The sequence below is a fragment of the Otolemur garnettii genome, unplaced genomic scaffold (assembly GCF_000181295.1).
Source record: "Otolemur garnettii isolate 467f Iridium unplaced genomic scaffold, OtoGar3 scaffold00008, whole genome shotgun sequence".
NCBI classification, from domain to species: domain Eukaryota; kingdom Metazoa; phylum Chordata; class Mammalia; order Primates; family Galagidae; genus Otolemur; species Otolemur garnettii.
Window position 1 is genome coordinate 8,127,489 of NW_003852403.1, and position 18,069 is coordinate 8,145,557.

The 18,069-nt window shown below is 47.4% G+C and overlaps 1 protein-coding gene across 7 annotated transcripts in view; it reads left to right on the forward strand.

The window, feature by feature from the left end:
• Window positions 1-16: 16 nt before the first annotated feature.
• The window catches only part of KCNMA1 (potassium calcium-activated channel subfamily M alpha 1), a 762,000-nt gene continuing 743,947 nt past the window's right edge, over window positions 17-18,069 (forward strand). For all 7 annotated transcript variants that reach the window (XM_023509577.1, XM_023509576.1, XM_012801412.2 and 4 more), the window contains exon 1: window positions 17-322. In XM_023509577.1, the coding sequence (XP_023365345.1) occupies window positions 20-322 (303 nt within the window). In that variant the 5' untranslated portion in view covers window positions 17-19. The remainder of the gene's footprint in view (window positions 323-18,069) is intronic.

Consider the following 18,069-nt stretch of genomic DNA (forward strand, 5'->3'; position numbering starts at 1 on the left):
CGGAGGCAGCAGTCTTAGAATGAGTAGCAATATCCACGCGAACCATCTCAGCCTAGACGCGTCCTCCTCCTCCTCTTCCTCCTCTTCTTCTTCTTCTTCCTCCTCCTCTTCCTCTTCGTCCTCGGTCCACGAGCCCAAGATGGATGCGCTCATCATCCCGGTGACCATGGAGGTGCCGTGCGACAGCCGGGGCCAACGCATGTGGTGGGCTTTCCTGGCCTCCTCCATGGTGACTTTCTTCGGGGGCCTCTTCATCATCTTGCTCTGGCGGACGCTCAAGTACCTGTGGACCGTTTGCTGCCACTGCGGGGGCAAGACGAAGGTAACGCGCGCCCGGGGCGCCCTCCTTCTGCGCCAGCCCCGCGGCTTCTCGGCGTCCCCTGCAGCCCACCTCCTCGATCCGCACCGCGTCGTGCCTCCCTCCATTCCTGCCTACCTTCCCCTCGCCCCCTTTCCTTCCCTCCGCTCTCCCTGCGCCCTGGGACTGAAGCAGCGGGTGGCACGCCGGGAGTGAGGAGTTGCCCCCGACCGGTGCGCTCCGGGACGCGGATGCCCATCCTGTCCCCTTGTTTACTGTAGGGTTATTGGCGGCTGCGGCTGGGGCTGGGTTGGGGAACGCGCGCTGGTCCGGTGCCGTGGTGCTGGGCGGGGAGAGCCAACCCCGAGGGGACAGAGGACGCTGGGGACCGCCGGTGCGTGTTCCGTACCGCTCACCTGCCGCGGCTCGGCTGTTGGTGGTGGGCGAGGGCGGGCACATCTTGCCGGCACTTTAGAAACCTGTTGGGGAGATGAGTTCGTGGGGTCAGAAAGAAGGAAAAATTTTTGGGAACAGGAGGAAATCTCTTGGAGTAGGGAATCCCAGGGGAAGGAAACAGCCGGAGAAAGTGGGGGACCGGAAGGGGAGCGAGATAAAGTTGGGGAGATGCATCCTAATATTGGAGGCACTGTGGACTGCCACTTTATGAATGTGGCGAGGTCACCATCTGACGCCACCTCTTACTCTATCTTTTAGATATTCTCGTGAAACATACAACCACCTCAAGTTCTTCAGCCTCTGTATTCTCGACCCCAGGCCACCCACTCCGGGCTCCCGGAAATGCTGCTCGGCAGCGCTGAGCTAGAGCTGGGGTCCGCCTGAGAGTCCGCAGAGGCCGAGGCTTCACGAGGAGCTTCTTCCCTGGTGCCTGAGGTGGCTAGATGTCGTTGGCTTAAGCTATTCCTGGCGCAGACGCCCACCAGCACCAAGGCTCACTACACCTAGAATGCGGTTGCTAGGCTGACTGCTGGTCGGTAGCAGTGTCCCTGGAGATGTCCTTTCCGCTCCTTCCACTGGCTGGCGGTGGGGGACTGGGCAAGGGCAATGTTTGTTAGAAAACTGCAGAATGAGAAAGAACGACCTGGGGAAAAAGAGTGACCCAGCTGCCTTTCTGAGTAATTCCCATCCCAGGGGACTTCACAGCACCATCCTTTTTGGAGGAGGGGGGTTCTAGGGGAGTAATGCAAGGTAGACTTTTATCTGGGTCCCCACATGTTCACACCTTTCTAGTGAAGTTAATCCAAGGACCCCTGAAACTTCCACCGGGCACAGCAACTTGTAGCAGCCTCCTGGGCTGTGGAGGAAGAAGTGGGCAAGCCAGGGGCTGTGGCAAAGGCAGGCTGTAAGCAGGCAACGGTGAACCGAAGCTGCCTCCTGATCATTAATTATACATGGTGTTGGGTGCTGGAGCTCAGCTGTGTTTAGTGGCAGCACACTTGTGTTTTGGAAAATACTGGTGTGTTGGAATACGGGAGAAAAATAAAAACTATCATTCTCTTCCTCCTCCTCTCTTTCCAAGGCCTCCCTCTGTTGGTCAGCCAGCTTTCTTTGGAGTTACCTTTTCAGTGATAGATGCGTTCCTTCTTATTTGTTAAGGAGGAAAAGCTGCCACCTTCCCGAGAAGCCCTCAGATCCAGCAAAGTCCTGACTATCTATCAGCTGCCTTGCCCTCCCTCTGGGAACAGCTTATTCATAGAGCCTCCTTATTCACACAGTCTCTCTCCTCCCTCTGCCCCCCATAGCCTTCAGTCCTGGGGACTTTTTTCTCTTTACTGACATTCAGCCACTGTCCTTAGAGGAAAGATAGTTCATAGTTGTCATATCCGAAATGTTCTTTAGGTAGAGTGATTATGGGGAACTTTTTAACAGCTTCCTTTCCTTCTGGAAGCCAGGAATGTCTATCATCGTGAAAACTTTTGTTTTTTTCAATGATTTAAAATAAGTTGTGGTATTTCTGGGATCCTGGGGGTTTTAAACACAGCTTCTAAAATCTTTTTACCCTAGAGAGCACATAAATAGGACTGCGGCGCCTGTAATGAAATGCTAATCGGATAGTTCACATAAAGAATTTCTTTCCTAAATGATGACCAAGCATAACACCTGTCAGTTTACTCAAGGAAATAGGTTTTTGGCAATGCTCATTAGTGAAAAAAACAATCTGTTAAATATTTGGCTGTATTTTGGAGCTGCAAGACCTGCTGAGTGGACGTAACTGAAAGTTTATGTGAGGAATCAACCAGGATGAGAGGTGATCGTACTTGGTTTGGAAGGGGTGAGGCAGATAGAGACTGGGAGCAGGTCCCTCCTAATAGCATGAGTCCGTTTTAAAACACATTCAGAATCTTTTGATACCTGCCCCTTGATTTGCTCAGTTAAACTGCGTGTGGCCAGCTCATTATCACCAATAATGGTAAGTCAGGCCTTTTTATAAGCTTTTCTTTCTGTCCTGCAGGTCTGTATTTTTATTGCAATCCTGTTTTTTTTTTTTTTTTTTTTGCCCTTCATTCTTTTTGCTTTCCAAGTATTTGGTAGTTTTGTTGAGACTTGGTACAGAAGAATGTATTTGGCTTCAATTTAGAATAATTATTTTTGTGCTAGATTTCCCAAGTGAACCTAGGCTGCCTTTCCACAGAATTCTTCAGATGTGTTCACCCTCGTCCTCATTCAGCTGTAAGATGGTTTGACCAGGAGCTGGAGTCCAGAGGAAGGCAGGTCATTTTTAGCATCTGAAATTCATGAAAGATAAGTTTCAGCAGGGAGCTTTGAAATCACAAGCGTTTGGTCTCTAGGACTGCACCGTGATCAAAGAACCGGGGACCAGACATGCATCGTGGGATACCCCTTCATTAAATAAGTACCTTTGGGTCTCTGTACCTCAAATACTGAATGACTTTAGTCTTTTGAAAAGAGTGGTATGTGAACTTTTTTTAGGACGTGAAGAGGAAAACATCGCATTTCTCCCCTGCGGGGAACTTGGGCAGGGTCCTTGCAGCACTGTGTTCATTGCTGTACTTTTTCACATTGTCGTTTTTTTTCTTTATTGGATTTCATCAGAGCTCTCTATTCACTCGGCTGTGACGTGGTGAGGTCTGATCCAGTTGGAGATGGAAGTGAACAGGGAGGCACTCTGGCAGCCTGAAGAAGGCCATGACTTTGAAGAAATCATTTAACCTCTCTGGTCTCTCTTTCCTTGTAGTATAAAATGTGGGGATTGAATTCTGTGAGTTCTAATGTCCCTTCGTACTCTGTGATTCGGTACGGGAGGGTGGAAGGCATGGAGAAACATCAGGTTTCTAGCTCACAATGTGTTCTTCAGTTCTCCAGCAATTCATGTAGGAATTCAGCCCTGGAACATATATGCGTCTTTATTCCTGTCTTCTGCTCATCTTCCCATATACAATCTACCTCTCTTGAAGTGGATGGAGAAACCGAGGCCAACTTCCTGATGGAGCTGTGGTTTGCCATGGGGTCTGAGTGTGGCTGGGCATGGACTCACTCCTATTCGCTTTTTAAGCTGTGTTTTTATTGCAATTCTGTTTTTTTTTTTCCATCCTTCTAGATGCTAGGGCTTGATCAAGGATGGTCTGCATGTAATGAATTATTGAGGTGTTGTCTCCATGGCTGTGTCTGAGAAAACAACACATTTTCTCTGTCGGGCTCGTGACTAATATAAATATCAGATCCCATTACGGCTTGGTAATTACCCAGGGTCTGGCCTGACGCATTCAGTTGGGGCTGGAGCTTCAGTGCCTTGGAACTCTTGATTCCAGATTGGCGCTGGCACCTCGTCTCATCCTGTCCTGGGGATTGGCACCACTGGATGACCTTCAGAGACTCTTGTTGATCAGATCACTTGGGGTGGCTGGCCTTGGAGTAGTTCACAGGTCCTAGTCACAGGGGAGCTGCAGTTGACCTGCCATTGTCCAGAGAATGTGTGCTTCTCTTTCCTGGCTCTCTTTATGGAAATGTACACTTCACTACTCTTCAGTACAAACAAAGTCTGCAGTCTGACACACCCACAGTCACATTGCAGATCTCACATTAATTAGCAGGGCATCATTGGCTGGCAACCAGGTTGAACTTTGATTTTATTTTTAAAAAGAGCATAATGCTGCTTACTTTGTGGGATACTTACGGAGAGTGGAAATAATGGGTATACAACTCCCTGCAAATGCCTGGCACTTAAAAGGCCTCTCGTGAGTGGGAGCTTCTATGGTTCACAAGGTGTTGAGTTTGTTTTCTCTTTGATTCATTGAACTTATAGCTCCTGACAGCACAGGCTGCAACAAACAGGATTTTTGAGCCAAAAGGAGCCTCTAGATCCTGAAGTTTACTGTTATGGTTGACCAGGCAGTTAGGGTGAGAGTGAGATGGCTCTTGGCTATTCTAAGGCCAGGAGAACTGGGGCTGAGCAGCAGAGGCAGGTTCTGTGATGGGGGTGTGGCAGCATGGTTAATGTCTTGACAGAGGGGATGTCGGGAAATGAGTATTTCAGGTTAGGCAGCTAGGAACTGCAGGGCTGGCAGAGGGGAAACACCTGGTGTTTGGCAGGTGTGTGTGGCTGTCCAGCATTCTACCCTGGAGGGAGGACAAACTCCAACCCTGTTATTCCAAGTTTAGAGCTCAAAGACCTGGCCCCCCTCCCCGCCCCCCCGTAGGATATAACAGTCTCCTGGATCAGGCACTGCCTACCCAGACCAGGCTTTTTATGACAGTGCCTAGAGCATTGTCCCAAAGTGTGTCCTGTGGAGTACTTGACTTTGAAGTTAACCTTGTGAAAAGAATCAGCAGGCATGGCATAGCTGGGCTTCCCATGAAGGGTCACCTCACAGGCTTGGAGTAGTTCTGCTAATAGAGAAGTAGGAAACTGCCTAGCAGTGCCTGAGGGTCAGGCAAGGATTTCACTACCTTATGCCCCAGTTTCCTCATCTGCAAATTGGGGATCATCACAGGGCACTGCCCTGTTGGGTAGGTTTTCTTATTAACTTACAGCATTTCCCGGGAGGACTCTGGGGACCCTCTGTACACTGACCCTGCTTCCATTTGCCCAGGATAGTTGACCAGACATGCATCAGGTGGAAAGGAAGAGCTGCCCAGTTGTTGACCTGTGGGTGAAAGGATTCCAAGGCCAAGGCCAAGTGGGCCCTCTGTTTGCCTTAGTGCTGTCTTCTTCCCGGGATGGGGCATTCACAGGGTGCCTGGTAGCAGGGAGCAAGTGCTTGCTTTAGGGCACTCTCTCTCTCTTTCTCACCAGGGCACAAAAAGCATGATGCCAAAACAGCCAGGTTGGCAGTGGACCGCAGTGCCAGGGCCTCCTTCGCAAGTGGGTAGCAGGGACGTCCTGGCTCACACTGACAGGGGCTGCGCTAATCTGGCATCACAGCAGCAGCTAACACCACCTTCCCGGGACTTTGGAACTGTGGAGCCCCTGGAGGGTCCCCTTGTGGTTCCATAAAAAGGGCTGTGTTTGTGCTGTAAAGCTGCAGCCCCGGGGGCCTTGTGGTGATATGTAGGGGTCAGGCAAGGCCAAGCCTCCCTCAGAACCTGAAAGATCCACAGCCTTCCTGTGCAGCAAGCAGATCAAGAGTGCCTCCCTTCTAAAAATGCCTCTTGGGTGAGTGGAACCCTGGCCCTAAGCACATGGAGAGGAAAACTTGGGGCCCCATCCTCAGAAGTGGGCTGTGCTAGCATTGTAAATAGGAGGTTCAAGGAATGTTTAGTTGGGATATCAGAACTCTGCCTCCAACAGCTAGAGAGGGCATGTAGGCCCGGGCTTCTCAACCCTTAATAGGCATATACATCACCTGGCGAACTGTTAAAAATGCAGGTTCTGATTCAGGAAGTCCAGAGTGGGGCCTGAGATTCTGCCTTTCTGGTAAGACACAGGCTGTGCTGATACTGTGCACACCACACTTTGGTCAAGGATCTGGTTTCTGGTCCATTCCTCAGCCTTCAGGCAGTCCATCCCTGCAGACATGTCTATTTTTAAATATGGAAATTCCCAGCTCTTCAAGGTGGGAAAGGATGAGAAGCTCAAAGTTTGCGGTGCCAGACAACCAGGTTGAGGGAACTCAGCTACAGCATCACTGAGGATCTGTGGTTCAGGCTGGGCACTTTCTGCTAAAGCTGATTGGTCGAGTGCCTGCTTCCGAGAAACCTACCAGGGCTGTTTATTTGGAGTTGGCTCGTGATGGCCAGGGCCGTGTTCTGGAGCTTACAGGGTGTGGTGTGACTGTTGCCCACCAGCGTGTGGGTTCTCGCTTGTGCCAGGTGGTCGTGCTGCAAGGGGTGCGGCTTCCTGAAATCCAGGATGGCAACTCAGCCAAACCGCCTTCTTGCAAAATTAAAGGCCGGTGGTGTGGCTAGGGCTGCACCGTGGGCGAAGCTCCAGGAAGGCGGCTGGCAGCCACTCCCTCTGGAGGGTTTGGAGTCAGTGGGCACCAAGATTGATTTTCCATAGGGACCTGGGTGGGCCTTACCAAAGGGAAAGTAGTTCAACTTCAAAGGATTGGGTTCAAGTCCTCCCCATCAAGTGGGTGGAGCAGACACGTGGCACTACGCAGAGGGGCCCCTCCAGCTGCACTTCTGGAGGATTCCAGCAGAAGAAAGTGAAAGTAGCTCCCAGTCTCACCATAGCGAGGATTTTCACAGCTCAGGGACTTTTTTTCTTGAGCTGTGCTTTTTATGTTGTTCCATGGTCAAAGGGGACAACCTGGAATAAACTTTTCTCTGTGAGCAGCTTTGGCAGTCAAAATGAAGAAGGGCTTAGCAGAACGTCCCCCCCCCCCAGGAGGTCCTCCCATAACTCTTCTGGTAGTTATTTTTGTTACTCTTTTTGATTTTATGGCATATTAAGTGTGTGCATACTATGTGTGAGGAATCAAGCTGAGTGCTGGGTAGGGGGGAATGAATAGGACCCAGTTCTCACTGCCTGCTCTTCAGGACTCTAAACCCGGTCATCTGCGTGTAGGGTATGAAACACACAGATTGGGAAGGCTCTTTCTGTAGCGGTTAGCGGGGGGCTGAGTGGGAATGTGGGATGTGTGAATACGTTTTCCTGGTTCTTTTTGCTAGTTTGTTAGGTGATACGGAGAAACTTGGGTGAAAGGGATAGGCTCGGTTTGGTGACAAAGTGATGTTTGAGTCACGCCTGGATTTTCTTCATTCACGCCACCAGTGGATAACAAGGATTTAGTTCCTAAGGGGCAGCTGTTTGCAAGGTGGCTGAGTCAGGGAGGGGGTGGAAGGGCTGTTTCCAAAGAATGGCGGCTTCAAGAAAGGACTTGCTTTGTTTCTGGCATTGTTTGGTGATTGTCTTTGGGACATTATGTCTAATTGCCAATTTGGAAATGTAATTGGCACTCCAGGCCCAGAATGGAGATGCTTAATGTCATCGAGCCCAGCCTTGGAATCATCTTCCTATAAGATCTCATTACCTGTATGACTAATGCTCCTTCACGTGGCCAAAACGGAAATTATTTCCTTTCTTTCTTTCTTTCTTTCTTTATTTTTTGAGACAGAGCCTCAAGCTGTCCCCCTGGGTAGAGTGCCGTGGCATTACAGCTCACAGCAACCTCCAACTCCTGGGCTCAAGCGAGTCTCCTGCCTCCGCCTCCCAAGTAGCTGGGACCACAGGCGCCCGCCACAACGCCCGGCTATTTTTTGGTTGCAGCTGTCATTGTTGTTTGGCGGGTCCGGGCTGGGGATTTGAACCCACCACCTTAGGTGTAGGTGGCTGGCACCTTAGCCGGTTGAGCTATAGGCGCCGAGCCAAAACGGAAATTATTTAAAACATCTCATTCACTTTCTATTCTTTATGCTCTTTCATTGGCCTCCCTACTAAGTTTTCCCGGGGACCCAGATCCGGCTGACTGGGGGTATTTCAGAGCTGATTGGCAGGGAGGCCTCCCTGCACTTCTGCCTTCTCCCCCACCTTCCATCACCTCTTCCTTTCCTTCACGTTCTTCGTCCTCGGTGGTTCTCCTTCTTGATGGCTTTTGTGGAAAGTGGGTGTTGTTTAAACTTGGTTTCTAGCGCAGTATGGAGGATACTTGCATTGGGGGAAGGAGTAATTAAAAGCAACACTACATACATCTCCCTTTTATCAGAGTTTACTTTTCCTTAGGGAGAGGGGCCTTTTTTAAAAAGAAAAAAAATAAGATTTCAGATTTGTGACTTGATGTGAAATTAGTTTCTGTTAGCTGCTGAAGTGTGGGACTGTGATGTCTTTTAGTTTTTAAGGCAAGATTTCCAGTGACCTTCTTTCCGGGGTCCCTTCTCTAACTGTGTAAAACTGCTCAGCCCTGGTGGGTCTGTATCTTTGCCCATCACTGCAGGGCGCTTACCTCCATGCTGCTAGCGTGGCTGCACATGGATTGCAAACTGAGTTTAAGACGAGTATTTATCATATGTCTCTGTTCCACATCTTGTTCCTTGGCCTCTTTTAGGCTGGGCAGTCCTCACTCCCATCATCATCGGGAGTGAACAGTGCATCACGGTTGCCCTGAGGGCTGGCGGCTTAAAGTTTTCAGGGTGGTGGACAAGAAGTGGTGGCTTGATGGAACAAGTTCAGAAATCCGTGGAATTATCAACTCATGGTGGTGGGAGGGTGCTTCTGGGCCTCTGGCTCTTCTATTCTCCCCTCCCAGTGCTGGAAGCCCTGTGCCCCATTGCCAGGGGGGACCAGGGTGTTCAACATCTCCTGAGGCCACCTTTCTGCTGACCTCACAATGAACTTGGAAAGACCTTTCTTCTCACACTAGCCCCTCTTAGCTTCTGGCCTGTGTCTGGGAGACACAGAACATTTCTTGGCAGATGACAGATTTGAAATTCCTAATCCAGCCCAAGAATATCTGGAGCTGGGTGGTGCTCAGGTGTCAGCCGTGTTGCGGGACGTGGTGTGACCTTACCTTTGATGCTGCCATGCAGGCAGCTTTCTTCTCTTTCCTGATGGCTTCCAGGTTTCCTTCCTCCTCCTGAGACGTGAAGGTTCCCTTGCTCCTTTCCCCAAAGTTTGATAAATGACTCATTGTGGCTGTTGGTTCTTGAAGATTGCCCTCTGAAATCTGTTCGGTGTTACTGGAAGCTGTGGATGGAGGTTTTTGGCTGTCCTGGGCCCTTAAGCTGCCTCATTCTCAATGGCACGTGCCTTGGGTTTCTCAGTTTAGAGCTCGGCTCGTGAGCCAAGAATTCAGATGTGGGGTGTGGATACTGTTAGGAAGCCCGAGTTTGATTCTGCTTTCTGGATGATGACCTTTTGGAGCCCACAGGAGAACAGACAGTGATCTTGAACCTCTTTTCGTGTCACTCAAATTAGCTAGATGCTCCTTAGAATTGGACGTCATTCCTTCCACCCCTGTTCATCTGGTCGCCTCTCCTCTTGGCCTGCTCTATATTCTTGCATTCCTCTTCCCTATTTTTGAATGGAAGGAAACTAGAAAAGAAAAGAAAACATATAAGAGGAGAAGGCAGAGGAGGGCAGGGAGTCAACAGGGAGATGTTCACACCAAGGACAATAGGAGTTCTCCTTCAAGAGTTAGATCTTGGTTAGATATATAATTGGATGGATTTTGATTTTAGTCCTTTTACTTTTTTAAAATGAATAAACCATGACAAATGGCCTCACCTCCAAGGAGTGATGTTATATATATAAAGACCAGTGGGTAGCATGATTCCCCATTTGGACAATCTTAGCTTTTCAAGAGATGGTCTGTCTAAGGAGTGGATAACATGGGACCTGTGTGGCCTTGTGGCCCAGATGTTAGGGTTCTCCGATGTTGTGGTGGTCTTCTCTGGGTGCTTGGTATCCAGGAGCAGGAGAATTCTGCTCCTCTTTGGGAGAAGTTGCTGTGTTAATCTTGTTTTCTCTTTATGTAGCTTTGGAAAGTGAACCCTTTGTGGCACTGGAAGGGGGAAAAGTGGGCATCCAGTGAGGTTCAAATAGGGAACTCAGTGGTAAGCATTCGAAGGCTTGGAGGAAAAGATTTGTAGGGTGAAAGGGCTGATCCAAGTGCTAGGAACTTTTATGGGCAGCGTTAGCTGGCAACAGCTTTATACATTGTTTTTGTCTTTTGTGCATCTGGGAGCACTTTCCTCACAGTGCCTAGAAGAATTGGTTTAGCTGCCCATGAATTATGGCCTTTTCTCCCATGGACTGTGGCAGATTCTTTAAGAGTATAGAAATGATGTCTCTTGCTGAACCCACGAGAGAATGCAATGGTTTGCCCAGCTCTTAGGAAAAAATACTTCTTTTATTACGTTCATTCTCAACTCTATTTTCCTTGTAAGATTTATTTTTCAACTTCAGTATTTTATACTTTTGTCCTTCATCTTAAATGCACTCTATGTTCATTGTAGACAATGTGGCTTAAAGAAAAATAAAGGACATCTCACACCTTTGGCTACTATCAAAATAATAAGGAATCACGAGTGTTGGTGAGGATGTGCAGAAACTGGAACCCTTGTGCACTGTAGGTGGGGACGTAACATGGTTCAGACACCATGGGGAACAGTATGACGGCCTCTCAGAAAACAATTCGGAAATGACATTATCATATGATCCAGCAATTCCACTTCTGGGTATCTATGTCCAAAAAAATTAAAACCAAAGTCTCAAAGAGAGATTTGTTCACCCCTGTTCCCAGCAGCATTATTTGCAATGGCGACGGGTAGGTACACACTGAGTGTCCATCAGCAGATGAATGGACCAACCAAAGGTGGCATGTAGTGCACTGGAATATTAGTCAGCTTTAAAAAGGAAGGACATTCTGACACAATGTGGATGAAGCTTGAGGACCTTAGGCTAAGTGAATTAAGCCAGGCACAAAGCAACAAATTCCACTTACATGAGAGACCTAGACCAGTCAGTCTCCTAGAAACACAAAGTAGACTGGTGGTTTCCAGGGGTGGGAGGGGATGAGAGTTTCAATGGGTATGGAGTTTCAGTTTTGCAAGGTGCAAAAGTTCTGGAGGTGGGTTGGACCACAATGTGAATACTGTAACACTACCGTACACCTAAAAATAGTTGAGAGAGTAAACTTTTGTGTTGTGTATCTTTTGTCACAATTAAAATCAAACATTTTTAAAAAGGAAAAAAATTCCCTTTCGGTATGCCATCCTAGAGATGTCTGCCATTCTCTTCGGACACGTTTCTTTCCTTCCCTGGCACATTCTTCCCTGTGGGGCTCTTATTTCATTGGTAGGGCAGCTAACGTTCTTCCTCTAAATGTTACAGCCTCTTGAGAAGTACCCAGACTGGCCTTGTTAGATTTAGGTGGCGTCTGCATTGGGAAGAGAAGAATGAGCAGAGCAATCCTCTTTCCGTCGGTGGAGTCTGGTTTAATGGTGTGACTCTGAGGGTGAAGTTAAGAAAGTGACATGTGAGTATCTCTCGTGTCTCAGGCAAGTCATTGTCTCTGGGACTTGGTTTTCTCATATGTAACAAGTTTTCTAATTTCATAATTTCTTTTTTTTTTTAGAAATAGGGTCTCATTCTGTTGCCCAGGCTGGAGTGCAGTGGCATGATCATTACTATGGCCTTGAACTCCTGGGCTCAAACAATCCTCCCACCTCAGCCTCCTGAGTAGCTGGGACTACAAGTGTGCAACTACACCAGGCTAATTTTTAAACATTCTTTTGTAGAGACGAGTTCTTACTGTGTTGCCCATTCTAGTCTTGAACTCCTGGCTTCAACCGATCCTTCCTCACTTGGCCTCCTGAAGTGCTGAGATTTCAAGTGTAAGCCGCCACACCCAGCTGGCAATGTCAATATAAAGCCATTTCTTAAATCAGATTTCAAAGCTGTCATTTTTACCTGACAAAGAACCAGAGATTAAATCATTCCAGGCAGTGGACCCAGAGAATAGTTCTTCTTCTGGTATAAAACACAAGAGTAAAATTTGGTGAACATGTGCTCAGAATTTCAGTATTGACTTTGATGAGGTGATGTATTTAAGAATTACCAATCTGGGGACATAGGCTTCATTGGAAATGTCAAGCCTGTCATTTAAAAAAAAGTTTCAGAAAGTAGGTATTTGTGACTCTGCTGTTACTTCTAATGACCCAGACAAACCACTATTGAGGCTTTAATCTAATTTTCGGGATGGATTGAAAAATCTTGGATTATAGACTATATATAGTGTGCTATATATTGTTGAGGTTGAGCATAAAAAGAAACAGCTGATTAAAGGGGAGGCCATGCAAATCAACTTACTTTGATGGTTTTCCTTAACTCGCCCCAAAAGGCCAGCCTGAAGCCAGAATGTTCATCTCAGCCTTGTTCCACGAAGCGTTCCAGTTGCTCAAAGCAGGATAGAATTATTGCAGCTTCTGTGGCAAAGGAGCAAGTGTCTAGAGGAGCCATCCCCAAACACTCAATAATCTCTGAAATAAATTTCACCCTGAATCGTAAGCAGCCAACACATCAGAACTTACTGGAATAGTTCTCTTAGGTTACATAACATCAATTTGATTGTGCTACGGGGGCCATGTATTACATTCTAACTTGTCACAGATACATTACGTTCACACTTCACAGATCCACAGAGTACCAGGTAGCTTTGGGGTGTTATTAAAGGAATTAATGATTGTGTAGGACTTGATATAGCCCAGATAAAAAACACTTCGGTGTACATTTAGTTTCTTTTATATTGTAGTTCAAACCCTCATTGGGGGTGCAAACGTCCTCCAAGTATTTCTTACAAAATAAACTAAACCTTTAGACAGTAGTGATTGCCCCCACAGCACTGAGAACTTGATGTGTGGCCCTGAACCAGATATGACAGAGATTTTTAAAACTCTGGGAACCTTTTCATTTTCCAGTGACAGGCAGTGCAAGCACTATATTTTTAATTGGTCCCGTCTTCAAATCAGGAGCTGAAATGTTATCATGCAGATCTCTCCTGAGTTGCATGGAAACTAATAAAATCATGAAGGTTTCTATTTGTACTCTATGAACACAGACTATAATGAAACTGAAACAGCTATCTCTAGGGATGATGCTATTTAAATTCTAGGCAGGGCTTTAAATGCTTTTCATGGTGAAAAGTGAAACCAGCAACTGAGATGTTCCTGTTCTTTCTTCCTCATCTCACCAGTGCCTCCTCATCCGTGGTCCTCTTTTCTTCCCAACCACAGAAAGAATTAATTTAAAACAAGAATCTCCAGTCTCTCAGATAGTCTATCACTCTAGAAAACAGCAATGGTTCCCCCTTAGCTCTTGCACTGATCTCTAAACTTACCGGTGCTTTTGTTTTGGGAAGTCTTTCTGTGTGAACCGGCGTTGCTGACTTCTTAGGAAGAAGAGACTGTAGCAACACAACGTAACAACACACTAAGCGTTGTTTGAGCTCCTTATGTTTATTGACATTTAATCAGAACAATCCTATTATGTCAGCACTTTTATAATTCCCATTTTACAGATTAGAAAAATGCAGGACAGAGATGAAAATTCTTGTCTTTTTTGGGGTCACAAACGTGGATTACCGTGTACGCAGTAGTTCCTAGGCAGTTTATATGTATTATGTAATCATCACAGCGACCTGGGGAAGGAGGTGGCCTCAGCACCCTCACTTTATGGATTAGGAAGTTGGCACACAATGAGGTTGAATAACTCGTCCAGGGTCACCCCCTGAGGAGGGGCAGAGCCGGGTTTAAGTCTGGGAAAGCAGGGAGTGGAGCTTGTGCAACTAACCCTTGTCCTGCACATCCCAGTGAGGCCTCCTGGACTGGTGGATTGGCTCTGTACAGCTCAGGGTGAGAGAAACTTTGTTTGGACAGGACTAAAAAAAAAAAAAAGAGTTGGTGTGTTGAGATTCATGCACCATTGCTAAATGAGACGTGAGATCCCTTGACAAGTTCAGAGAATTCCATGCTATCAGTCTAGAAATGAACTTTAAATGCTGTCTGATCCTCTTACATTCTCAAAGAGTTTCAGTTTTTCTTGCGGGGAAATGAGATAATCACCTTTTCTCTACCTGACAGGCAGTGGACTGTGTACAGTTGCCCAGGTTGCTTACTATACAACTCTGGGGCTTCTGTGAGATTCTCATCAGCTGGTATAATCCATAATTGTCCTTTATGAATTAGAGCATATTTGCTCTACCCCTGGGCTGGGGGTATGTGGAGGTACAGAACCAATATTGGGACATATTTTTTCTGAGTATCGTCAGTCTTCCCCCAAGTTTTCGAGAAAACACTATTTTTAATGTTAACACATACAGCATACACAGAATATTTTAGAAGAAGAATGCAGGATTTTAGCATATTTTTTAAAACTTGAGAGAGATGTGTTTGTGAGTGAGTCTTTGTGTATGTGATGTACACACATGCAGGAGAGCGTGGAGGCCCGGAAAAGCCTGACCTCCACCAGTGAAGTCTTATCATTAAACCACGGACCTGTGTATCCTGGGGTGGAATGATACCTTGTTATTCCTACCCACCATATCTCAAACTCTGAAACTGTGTTAGCAAAAGAAAGAATTCTGTGAAAGAGAAATAAGTATATCTGAGTTCCCAGGTACGTTAAAATTTAGAGCATCTAGATGTTGGTGGACCAGAGAATTTAATCTGCACACTCAGAAGATGGTCGTGGCAACTCATTCAGTGGTTATGAATCCTCACTTGCCTTGGAAAGATCGATTCCTTGTTCTTCTCCACCTCACAGCTTAGAAATACATTACTGGATCTCAATATGGATTTCTTCCTGAACAGCTGAGTATTGTGGCCTTGGACCTGCCAAATTCCAAGTATACAATATTTGGAAGGAGGAGACAGATTGGTCAGTTAGCAATCTTTAATAGCATGGCTGTCCTTTTCCTTGGGACGTGGGATTATGTAAGACTATGGCTGCCAATGCCCGGGCCATGGAACAGTACTGGTCCGTGACCAGTTAGGAGCCGGGCCACACAGCAAGAGGTGAGTGATGGGCAGGCAAGTGAAGCTTCATCTGTCACTGTCTCCATCAACCCCAGTTGGAACCATCTAGTTGCAGGACAACAAGCTCAGGGTTCCCACTGATTCTGCATTGTGGTGAGTCATATAATTATTTCGTTATATATTACAGTGTAAAAATAATAGAAATAAAGTACACAATAAATGGAAATACCCCTCCCCCTCCGTTTGTGGGAAGATTGTCTTCCATGAAACTGGTCCCTGGTGCCAAAAAGGTTAGAGACTGCTGGTGTAAGATGTTATTTCATCTCTGGCAACACCAGAGCCATACTGCATGATTCCAGGGGGCTGTGAATGATGCCTTGGAGTTGGGCAGTGCACAGCCTGCACATCCATACACGTGTCTTTTCCAGGCATCAACTGGGTTGGTCTAAAAAATTCCCTTCATTTAACATTAAAGGCATGGTGCAAGGCTAATAATTCTTAATGGCAAAATGAATAAGAGAAACATTAAGAATTTAGTATTCAGGTTTGGTGCCGGTGGCATAGTGGTTATAGCGCCAATCATATACACCAAGGCTGGTGGGTTCGAACCCAGCTTGGACCAGCTAAACAACAATGACAACTGCAGCCAAAAAATGGCTGAGCATTGTGGTGGGCGCCTGTAGTCCCAGCTACTTGGGAAGCTGAGGCAAGAGAATCACTTAAGCCCAAGAGTTTGAGGTTGCTGTGAGCTGTGATGCTACAGCACTCTACCGAGGGCCACATAGTGAGACTCTGTCTCAAAAAAAGAATTTAGGATTCAGAAAAGGCAGATAAAACAGAATTGGCCAGAGAGGGAGTGGCTGGAGAGTGCTCATCGGACATGTGAGGCTGTGAAGGGAGCTTTAGCCTGGCCACTTCTAAATCCAACCACCAAAGCAGCCTGTTTCCATGACTGCTGGTCTCTGTGCAGCTTCTGATATGATGGAAGAGGCCTCTCCTGTCCCCGCACCTGTTCTAAGCATGAGTCCTTCAGAAGGGGCAATGCTCAGGTGCCAGCCCATGTGTATCCCTCAGACGAGGAATAACAGAACCCTGAGGACTTAGAAAAGGCTTCTCTATTGCCAGCTGTGCTATTTTTAGCTCCCTCCCATGGCCCCTGCTGTCCCCAGGTATTTGTCAGCAAAGCATCTTGTGCCTACATGGAAAGTGGCAGTCAGGGCCCAGCCCTGCCTTGTGCTGTGCAGGCCAGGGCAGTCTCTTTACTAGGCCTGGAGGCCAGGCTCAGCCTCTGAAGCTGGCAAGCTGCAGTGAGGGTGCTTGCGTAACTGGCCTTTCTGCTGCTGGTTCGAGGTGAGGAGGTTAAGCCAGAAAAACCAAATCTGTAGTCTACAGGCCCTCCTGAGCACTGGTGCTTTGGTCAGGCTCGTCCCTAGTGATGACCTGTCACAGTGCCTCTTTCCTAGAGCTGCCACTGATGGCTATAGCGTGCCCCAGGCCTTAGCTACATCCGTGTTGCTGGGAAATGTGGAGGTGGCCTGGGATCGCCCATGATAGTCCAGCGAGGGATGGCCCACTCTTTCCCTTCCAACCCTCCACCTACCCCATCATTCAGAGCATAGCTCTCCTTGTGAGGAATGCCACTCTCCTGGGAAGCCTTTTCCATCTACCCGGTCAGCTCTTTCTCTCTCCATCCCCTACCCCCCAATACTCTCCACTCTCTTTGTCCTTTGCATCATGGGTGGTGATCAGCCATCTCTTGCTGTACCAAGAGGCTCAGCCTGCCTCCTCTGCTGCCAGCTCTGTGTGGATAGGCCTGGTGGTTCTTCTTTTTGGATCTGTGCCTGGCGGGTGGTCCTGGAGGGCACTCAGTGAGCATGTCTTGATCCATAACAGTGTGGTCACTAGTCTTCAAAGAAGGCCTTCAGTGAACCATGACTCTGGGTTATTCACGCTCTTTGGTCATCCCCTTTGAGTTCGGGCTAGCCCAGTGACTTGACCATGGAATGTGGTAGAAGTGATGCTGTGTGACGTCTGAAGTGAACTCAAGAAAACCCTTCCCTGTGGGTCTCTTGGAACACTTGCTCATGGATGTGCTGGCCTCCATAGAAGTCTTGACTACACTGTGACCACCATGCTGTGATAACGGAGAGCCACAGGAGAGGTTCTGGAGGATGAGCTGCCAGAGAGATGAGAGAGAGAGAGACCCCGACTCTCTAGTGTCTCTCTAAGAAGCACCAAGCTACTAGGCGCATGGGTGAAGATGTCAGCTTGGAGGTAGATCCTCCAACTCTAACTGACACAGATCAGAGATGAACCAACCCTGGTTTAAAAATCATGAACAAAATAAAATGATTGTTTTAAGCCACTACACTTTGGGGGTGGCTTGCTACATGCACTAGATGAATAGAACAAAGAATTACCACTTAGTGAGGTCTGTTTACAAGATCTAGCTCTTGCCCTCGCTCCAGGTTCCCGGTAACCTTTCTTCCCAAGCTCTCTGTGTCCAGGCACTTAGGAAGTCTTTCATTTCATTAAACTTTTTGTTTTTGTACTTCTGAGGCTTCACTCATGCTATCCACCCTGCTGGAATTCTCTTTTCTTGTCCTCCCTTTCCCCTCTCACTTAGCCGACTTCTGTTTATCCAGGGATGTTTAACAAGTGGATCTCTAAAGGACAAAAGCCCCTCTGTGCAGTGTTTGTCAACTCTTACGGTGTAAATACTCCCACCCTGGCTGACTTGAAGATACCAGCATGACATCACATAACAAGGAGGCAGGTAATGGTAGCCACATTTTACAGATGTGGAAACTGAAGCTTAGAGATGTTCAGTCACTTTCATAGGTGAATCACGGGCATGTCTGGACTCTGATATGTTGGGC